The sequence below is a fragment of the Bison bison genome, unplaced genomic scaffold (assembly GCF_000754665.1).
Source record: "Bison bison bison isolate TAMUID 2011002044 unplaced genomic scaffold, Bison_UMD1.0 scf7180017864325, whole genome shotgun sequence".
NCBI lineage: Eukaryota > Metazoa > Chordata > Mammalia > Artiodactyla > Bovidae > Bison > Bison bison.
The window spans coordinates 275,595-285,717 of NW_011494897.1; the positions used below are offsets into that span (position 1 = coordinate 275,595).

General features: G+C 41.2%; 1 protein-coding gene across 1 annotated transcript in view; it reads left to right on the top strand.

Moving 5' to 3' along the window:
• The window catches only part of DUSP10 (dual specificity phosphatase 10), a 41,144-nt gene extending 32,244 nt beyond the window's left edge, over window positions 1–8,900 (top strand). The window contains exons 3-4 of the mRNA XM_010853259.1: window positions 3,544–3,915; window positions 7,633–8,900. Coding sequence (XP_010851561.1) covers window positions 3,544–3,915; window positions 7,633–7,898 — 638 coding nt within the window. The 3' untranslated portion in view covers window positions 7,899–8,900. The remainder of the gene's footprint in view (window positions 1–3,543; window positions 3,916–7,632) is intronic.
• The last annotated feature ends 1,223 nt before the right edge of the window (window positions 8,901–10,123 follow it).

The window sequence follows — 10,123 nt, forward strand, 5'->3', positions numbered from 1 at the left end:
ATTACTTATCAAATGCCCGATCATATGTTTACATAGGTATCCTATACCACAATTTGGGTAGGTGATATTATGCCCACTTCACAGATCAGTAAACTGAGTCTTAATGAGGAAAAGAGATTTGTACCAGGTCTTACAGCTCTCATGAGACATAATCACAGTTGCAGTCTGTATTTGACTGTCTCTCACCCTTCTCTTAACCACCATGCGACACTGCTTCCATTTCAGTTGTTAGTTGTCATCTTGTAATGCTCCTATGTTGTCCTAACAAATACAAAGTAATCAAAACTCCTCATGAAGTGACTAGTCTGTTCAGCTTCTGTGGGATGTGGTGAGGTAGGGTGGAGGGAAAGTCTTTGGAAGAGAGAACCACATAAGCCCTCCTCCTTCCCTTCACTTCCAAAGCCCTAAGGGAAGAAAACAGTCCTCCCTACAGACATCTCTCTCAAAGCCACTACTATAGGATTCTACTGGTTCATTTTGCTGTAAGCAGCATCCTCAGAGTTCTTTAACTGCAGTATCTTGCTGTGCATGACCCTTAGGGAGAACTGATGCTGACATTGGTCAGCAGACTGGCAGTTGAACAGACTGTTTGTTCATATCCCTCAATGAACGTTTCCTTGTCTAGTTAATATGTGTGAATTAGAATATTTCCTTTTCTATGCACTCTGCCTCCAAAGATCCGATGAACAGAGTTCCCACATGGCTTAAACATACACATAATTTCGCACGTGAGCACCCCCTGGGATCCGGAGCATTTTGTGTCTGTCTGTCTCCAATTCCCTCTCTTCCCCTCCCCCATGGGCTTTTTCCCCCCATTAGGCAAATGGAAGGCTCATGCCACCTGTTAGCATTACGTCATTGGCTCCCCAGAACACAGTTGCACCAAAGGCCTTAAACAAAGTAGTTCTTCTTGTATTGTTTGCACTCAAAGAGCTGATATCATGCCAACTGATGTCATTGTATGTCTTTGTGTAACTGCTATGGCAACTGGGCAGGTGGGGAGTCTCCAGCTGATGTCATTGGGGAAGGAGGTGTAGAGACAGAATTTTAAAAAGCTCTATGTTGCTTTTTTTCTGTGTGTGTGGTTTTCTGGCATGCATTTTTTTCCCCCAAACTAGCTGCTTTTAAGACAAATTACAGCTTGAGTACCCTAAATAAGAACACAGAGAAGTCTCCCTGCCCCCCCACCTACCCCCTAAAGGCTTCTTTTGAGTTTGTTTTGTTGTTCTGTCCTCTCATCTTATATGGAAAAGTGTAACAACTGTCTTTTTCTTAAGGAAAAAAAAAAAAAAAAGTGAACTAGGTTCCCATTACAGAACTGGTGTGGAACTGTTTACTAGGATTTTATGGAGCCAAAGCTGAGCAAACTTCTAAATAACTCTTCAGTCTCTTTCATGGAGCTTGTGTTGGTGACGGTGGGTAATTTCAAATTCTTGTTTAGGTATATTCACTAATGAAGTTTTTACTGATAATCTCCATTTCTTCTGTCTGCTTGAAAAATGATCCCTTTGGATCCAGACAAACTTTTTATTTTAATCATTATTTCATAGCAGAATAAACTAATAAGATGTAAAGGCAGAGTTTAATTCTAGAAATTAATTAAAATGAATTTGTAGCTCTTGTTTTTCTTTTCAAATAGGCTTAGACACAGATGGTCATGATACTACTTCTTTCAAATCATCTTTGAGTCATGGCTGCATCTTAATAAAAATAATGATTTCCCGGGTTTTTACAACTTGTGTGCACTGGCTGTGAGCAGCACTGAGACTTGGTCTTGGGGTACAGCCTGGAGCTTCCTGATGTGGTTGACAGAGATGAGACTTGAAATGGAGAAGGACATAGATTCAGAAACTGGTGAACAGTTCAACTTCCTTTATTTATTTTAACACAACCATATCCTGTTCACACTTATGTTTCCTCTCTTATCTCCTCAAACTATCAAGAAAGAAGTAAGGCATCCGTCTGGAGGAGAGAGGGAGTGGTAAATGTGTTCTGATGACTTTCAGCTTCTAGGTGATCTCCAGCTTCTGCCTGTGTTCAAAGGCAAGGCCAGAGTGTATCTGATGGATAAGAATTAGAGCTCACTGAGTAGGTAATACTGTCAACTCTGATTTCATAGCCCTTACATGTACATTGTGTAATCTGACCTTCATAATAATCCTTTTGGCTTACCCACAAACACATCTAACAAATATTAAAGAAAAAATTTAAGCAATAGACTATAATCCATACATTTCCTAATTTAAACTAGTGCTCTTTTTTGCATGGTTCTTTAGCTTTTGATCATGTGGATGGTGAACATTTTTGAATCAGATTTTTTCCTTTAATATTAAATAGAAACATAGTCTTTATTTTCATGGTCCTTTCACAACTCTGAATGGCTACATAATATTGCACTTGGGTGACTGACAACTTGTCTCTTTTCAAAAATGGTTTTGTTTCTTACTTGGCCTTTCTAGAAAACGGATACTGCTATAGTGAACATCTTTATGCATCTAGCTGGATATCTTTGGTCAGATGATTTCCTTAAGATATATATTCCCATAAATGATTTGCATTTGATGAGGGTCAGATGATTTCCTTAAGATATATATTCCCATAAATGATTTGCATTTGATGCATACTTTGTATGGATCTCTATATGCTGCTGCTGCTGCTAAGTCGTTTCAGTCGTGTCCAACTCTGTGCGACCCCATAGACAGCAGCCCACCAGGCTCCGCTGTCCCTGGGATTCTCCAGGCAAGAACACTGGAGTGGCTTGCCATTTCCTTCTCCAATGCATGAAAGTGAAAGTGAAGTCGCTTAGTCAAGTCTGACTCTTAGCGACCTCACAGACTGCAGCCTACCAGGCTCCTCTGTCCATGGGAGTTTCCAGGCAAGAGTACTGGAGTGGGGTGCCATTGCCTCCTCTGGATCCCTGTATACCAGATTCCTAATCATACTAAGAGGTATATGCCATTACCCTCATTTTACAGATGGGGAATTTGAGGCCAAGAAAGAGAAATTAACTTATCCAGATCACAGACCCAAGAAGTGGTGGAACTGGGATTATAACCAAGATAATCTGGGTTCTTCTAAGGTCCTTGCTTGTAACCACTCTCTTGTTTGGGAGCAAACTTGGCCTTCTGGGTGAGGTGAGCTTACAAAGGGTGCAAGTCACACACCTCCACTGCCCAGTTAGTTACTGGCAGAAATTCTACACCCGAGGAAGTCATCTGTGCCTTCCTGGGCTCCTAAAGTGCCAGGCTGTATATAGGCCACTGAGCATATGACTCTTAGGGGCAGATCAAATGTGCGGCTAATGAAATTACCTGATGCTTCGTGGAACTCTTTCCAGGGGAACATGCCCCAGTTTGTATAAAAGGCACAATTCCAAAGTACTGCATGCAGCCTCCAAAATTTGTCCTGGGTCTCCCAAGGGACTTTCATTTGTGTTTTGATTTTCTTTCTAAAAATGCAATAAGCAACTACACGCATTCATTCTTCTGACAGCTCTGAAGTTCAAGGGGGGAGTCATTCTCACTTCCTGTGTTTGTGTTCCAGGTGGACTTAGCAGTTTTAAGCAGAACCATGAAAACCTCTGTGATAACTCCCTCCAGCTCCAAGAGTGCCGGGAGGTGGGGGGCGGCGCGTCTGCGGCCTCGAGCATGCTACCTCAATCCATCCCCAGCACCCCCGACATCGAGAACGCGGAGCTGACACCCATCTTGCCCTTCCTGTTCCTTGGCAACGAGCAGGACGCTCAGGACCTGGAGACGATGCAGCGGCTGAACATTGGCTACGTCATCAACGTCACCACCCACCTGCCCCTCTACCACTACGAGAAAGGCCTGTTCAACTACAAGCGGCTGCCGGCCACCGACAGCAACAAGCAGAACCTGCGGCAGTACTTTGAAGAGGCTTTTGAGTTCATCGGTAACTATCTCCCATGGGGAAGTCTCGTCTTCTGGCTTCCTTTTCCCTCCGGCTTTTTTGCTTTGATAGCAGGTCCAAGATTTCTGCCTGAGTTGCAGAAAAGCTCCACGGAAGTGTTTTTGGGCTCCCCCACCTGGTGCAGGGTATTCTCCTAAGTCATAACCCAGCAAGTGTTTTGGAGCCATGGTTATCAAAGTACAGTCATTCAACTGGGTTGGGAATCCATTCAGTGAGACCACCTCATGTCTCCAGTTCCCAGTGAAAAAGTGGCAGGGGTTAGCATTGAGATGTTCTATGACATCATATCAAAAGAATTGGTAGAAAGGAAGAAGTTGGTGGCCAAAACAGGTGCGTGAGTATATGGTCTACTGAGATTTCTTGGCATCTTGTAGGGAGTTAAATATAGCCTGCCCTCTGGTGGGCTTTTCTGGTGTCTCAGACAGTAAAGGATCCACCTGCAATGAGGGAGACCTGGGTTGGGAAGATCCCCTGGAGGATGGCATGGCAACCTACTCCAGTATTCTTGCCTGGAGAATCCCCATGGGCTTCCCATGAATCCCCAGAGGAGCCTGGCAGGCTACAATCCATGGAGTCGCAAAGAGTTGTACATGACTGAATGACTAAGCATAGCACAGCACCAGATCCACAGGTTCCACCTCTGCAGATTCAGCCAACCACTGATGGAATTTCTGGATATGGAGGGCTGATTGCACTGTGCCATTTTATATAAAGGGACTTGAACATCTGTGGATTTTATCCACAGGAGTAGAGGGATGCAGGAACCAATGCCCTGCAGGTACTGAGTGCTGACTGTATTGTAAGTATGACACAGACTTCTAAGCTTATCCATGTCTCCCTTCAGTTCAGTTCAGTCACTCAGTCGTGTCTGACTCTTTGCGACCCCATGAATCACAGCACGCCAGGCCTCCCTGTCCATCACCAACTCCCGGAGTTTACTCAGACTCACGTCCATCTAGTCAGTGATGTCATCCAGCCATCTCATCTTACCTTGAGTTAATTGCCAATGCTTGAGGTCAAGGTAGCATTTGCTGAAGGATCGTTTCTGAAGGATATTTTTCAGAAACATAGTGCTATAGTGAACATCTTTATGTATCACATCAGTGCGAAGGTGGTGGGGGGAGTGGGGAGTAGTATTCCCCTTCTGTTTGCTTTGTCTCTCCATTCTTAAAAGTTGTGTAGCCAAAGCGTGTGAGGTTGAGCGCTCATGAGATGATACTAGATTTCCTTAGTTCATCCAGGCTCATTGAAGTAGGAAAGAGCAAATGGTATAGCCCGTGTAGTTCCCAAGGAGAGAAAATTCTAGCAGCAGCAGGCTTTAATCTCCACAGAGAAGCAACGACCAGCCTAACCCTAATCCTCAACTTTAACTTTTGCTGCTTCTAAGCCTCAAACTGTTGCAAGGCTTAAATGATCACTTGGAGAGGACCTGGCACTCAACAATTTTTTTCTCAAGTGACTCCAGTCTTTCTTACTACAAAAGAGTGACCCAGTCCTTTTCCTAAATATTGTAGCAAGTTGTCACTGGCTTCTGTCTCAGGAAGAATGCACTCAAGTTCAATACTCCTTTGTCAGAAAAAAAAAAAAAAAAAAAAACTTGGATTTATCAGCCACTGAAGTAGGTAGATTTGCTGTAGAGTTGGCAGCTCTGGTCACTTGGCCCAGGCATTTTCTTGCTGATCTTGCCTGGTTTTGCAGGCCTATGAAATGTTCAATCTGGAAGGAAATTCTGAATGGTCATTGAACTCAGAAAAGTAAAGTGACTTCTCCTAGATTGTAGGAACTTTAGTGTTAGAGAAGGGACCAGAGCCTAATGCTCTTGACTCCAAGGCCAGACACTGGGGCCAGAAGTGTGGGCAGTGTTTACAAGGCTCTATTATTGGGTTGGCCAGAAAATTTGTTTGGATTTTTCTGTAAGTCAAGTGTTACAATAGTTCTAATGCATAATGCTTGTGGATGCAAAGATACCTTAAACTCTTTGTTAATGATATCTGAATCAAATCTTGAGCCCCAAGGGAGAAAAGTTTGCATCCAAGTAGATGAGGAACATCCTGGTTGGCATATAATGTCATGAGTGCAACTTTTTGTCTTAGTTCCAGTTGGGGGAAGTTAAGAAATTGTTTTCTATTTAATGAGTAGCATAAGATGTGCTTAGGGTCTAAGGATTTCAATCAAAGCATCCACATTCCTTATAAATTATTCAGGCTTACCTAGTTTTTTAAAAACAAAACAAAACAAAACAAAAATAAATAGCATTAAAGGCTGGAAACAATTCCACATCACACCCTGCACAGGCACAGTTTTTAAATTTTCATTGTTACATCATTGAGTAAACTGAAATCTTACAGTCTTGCTTTAAGAAAAATACACCCTGTTTTAGAAACATAATAGCATCCACAGAGAGTTTGATGTAAACTAAGCAGAGTCTAGGTTTAGGATTTAACTATGACAGTTGGTTATTGCTGCGTTGGCTGATATTATTCCTGTATTCCCCTATGCCTGGTTAGTATTACTCCCATTATTCAGATAGGAGGATTGAGCCTCTGAGCAGTTACAGGATTCACGCAAGGTCCTCTACGAGGTGGAACCATGGCCAGACCTAGCCCTTTGTGGCTCATCTTCTTTACCCCCATGCTTTCCACTCTTGGGGTGGAGGCCGTTAAATAGTGTGTGCTAAAAAGAAGAAATTGAAAACAGGAGATGCTTTTGTAAAATACTGTTATCTATAAGAAGGAAGTCAAATCTCTGAATTTTTAAGTTGAAAATTTGCTCAATGTTTGTTTTGTTGATCTATAAGTGGGTAACCAGTAGAAGTAGTTTATGTTAAAATCTGGCTCTCCTTTACATACTCCTTTCCCAATCTTCTAATTGGTATATTTTTCAGGGATACTGTCTTTGGGATGACTTTTATTGGGTTGGCCAAAAAATTTGGGTATTTGTATACTCTAAGAACCCAAACGAACTTTTTGGCCAACCCAATAGTTTAGAAGTGTCACTGAGAATCCATTCAGACAGTGCCCACAAGCTGTTCTCCTGGGTTTTTAATATATCTGAAAACCTTTAAAGTATTATCTTTTTCGATTGCCCTGGATTCTGAGCCAGCACTGGAATTCCTCCGTCATCCATATCATTACCATGTTAGAACATCATGTATGCATGTGAGGGGATTGGACAGTTAAGATGGAGGTGACACTCTTATCTATTTAATACTAGTTCCTGTACAGAGCAGTTCTACAATATAAAAAAAAGAAGTGCTTTTTCTCTATCACAGGTAGGAGAGACATTGTTAATAACACTAGCTTCGATAAATGACACAGTGTGACGATGGGAATTAACATCCTTAATCAGAAGGGTCTACTTAACCAGTGTCTACATTTAGGCTGATTATGTCACAACTCATTCCTCAGTTGACCACCATCACCTGTGAAGTCCACTATTATGGTGAATGACTCTCACCTACTCATCCCTCTAAATGTAAAATAAGCTTCTTATTCAAGCTAATGCTGCTTTTAGCCAGTTCTGGAGGTTGTGCCATAAACAGACACAATTAAGTAGGAAATTATACTTAGTTTCCAAACCATTTTCATGTCGTCTTTCTCTACAGAATATGACATCACCAAGTCTAGATAAACGTTAACCTCTCTCCTTCCATCTCTCTGTCCCCTGCCCTGCACCTCTTGCTTTTCTCCCTCATTCCAGAGGAAGCTCACCAGTGTGGGAAGGGGCTGCTCATCCACTGTCAGGCGGGCGTGTCCCGCTCTGCCACCATCGTCATCGCCTACTTGATGAAGCACACGCGGATGACCATGACTGATGCTTATAAATTTGTCAAAGGCAAACGACCAATTATTTCCCCAAACCTTAACTTCATGGGGCAGTTGCTGGAGTTTGAGGAAGACCTGAACAATGGTGTGACACCACGAATCCTTACACCAAAGCTGATGGGTGTGGAGACAGTTGTGTGACCATAGTCTGGCTGGAAAGGATGACTGTTCTCCATTAGGAGATGAAGAGGAAGGAGTATGGATTCTTTCTTTTCTTTTTTTCTTTTTCTTCTTTTTTTAGATGGGGGTAAAGTTTGTGAATGGAAACAAACTTGTTTAAAAACTTTATTTTTAACCAGTGTGAGAAGAATTTAACTTTTGATGCCGTTGAGATTTACTTCCCACCAACTGACAAAGCAGGGAGTCTAAAGAAGTCATTTTTTTAAGCCAACAATAAAAATATCATAAAACCTGTTTCTTCCCCTTTTCCTTTTAAGCTATTTGTAGAGTTTACGATTAACTAGTCTGTGCAGGTTCATAGACCGAAGACACTATACTTTAAACCAATTAAAAAGAACCCAAAGTAAGTAGAAAAGACATTGAATCATGAAGACCTAGGATCTGCCTGACCTGTCCTTATAGAAAACAAAAACCCAACCAAACCAAGCCCTGCTGTGCTCACTGGTGCAAAGAGAAGACCAGGGCAGCTTAAGTGGTCTAAGAACCCTTCACATTCTTTAAAGAGACAAAGGATACTGTTGATTTTGTGTGTTTCATACTCTGGATTACTTTTCTTCCCTCTCTGTGTTTAAGAGATTTTTTTTTTTCAAATAGCAAGGAACTGACCATTATACCATATGCCTTCAATGGCTTCTTGTGCAATAATATGGTGTTTTGAGTGTGCAAATGAGTTAGAGCTGGCAGCTGAAAAATAGACAAATAGTGCAAAGTTGCCAGCTTGGAGATAGAAAGGAATTAAACAAAACCAGTTACTTTCTTTCCCACCTTTTTCCTTTTTTTTTTTCTCTTTGATTTGATTCTGGTTACAGTGCCATAAACCTTGTTACATATGTATATCAGAATGTAAAAAAAAAAGACAAAAATTTATTTAAAAATATTTTTCGCAAAAAATCTTGGTGTGTTTCTGTTGATTGTGTAAAAATTTTATTTTCATTATATAAATGAAAATCATTTGGAAATGTGTCTATTTCCTCTTCTTTTCCTCAATTCAAGTTCAAGCATCTCTTACCTCTTGTAAGCTGTCCATGTAACGTAACTGGAAGTAAACACAAATTTTTGATACAGGGATAGAGAAATGAGGGAAAGGAAATATCTCTGGCCTCAGTGTGAAGCAGAGAGTTAGCAAGGAAGTGAAAAAGCTCTAGTCGGCCAGGTCATGGTTCCCTCTATTGTCACAGTCCTGCTATCCACTTCTGCCAATGTAATTCCTCTTACAAAGGGGAAACCTCAGGTAATCTCCTTGAAAAAGGTGTGAGGTTTGACAGCAGCCTTTGAGCCTTGGTGACCAGGTCACTGCCAGATTGATTGGTTAGAATTCTCTTATCTCCCCAGTGGCTCTTTGATCAATGTCTGTGACCCCTACAATATGACCCCTACAATATCAATATTGTGGGGGTCTTGATATCCCCCTTCCATTGTCACTTACCCACTTGGCACCTTTGGTAACGTTAATCAGGAAGCACTGCAGGCAGATTCTTTACCTTCTGAGCCGCCAGGGGAGACCTGGTATGCACTGCAACACACTGCTGTTTCCTACTTTTCTGCCAGCAAACTGAATTCAACTTCATAAGTACAGCTTCCCCATCACACTTGGTTAATACATAGTTGGTATTCCATGGGTTCTCAGTCCACAGAGGAGTACGGAGGGGGTAGGGGAAGAAAACAAATCAAATGTTTTCTATTTTTATTGAAAATAGAAGCCTCCAGGGAATTGGCCATAGGGAGGATTCACAGCAGATTAAAATTTGCCCAAGGTGAGTAAAAAAGTAGAATGATTTTGAAATTTCCAATTCTATATGAGTACGTTTGGACATAATATCCTTGTGAACATTTGCCGACCAGTATTATAATGAAATTTTTTTAATATTTAAAAAATAGCTTTTCTAGTAGAAGTGATTTAACTTTTTGTTTGATTAGCAAAATAGTGACTGAATTTAACAAGAATTAATTGAAGGTTGTTTTGACTTCGTTTGGTTTATTACAAAGCATTAATAAGGTGAAAAGCAAATTTCTCTATGGTGCTTTCTACTCTTCAGTCTAACAATTTTCTTGGTGCTAGAACGTATTTAAGAAGTGGGATTGATGTGTAATTAGGGATTTAAAATATATAAGGATTTACTATATATTTCTTTTTCTTTATTCTAAGTTCAAATATTAAAGTTCTGATAGTGTGAGTTTTATTCCCC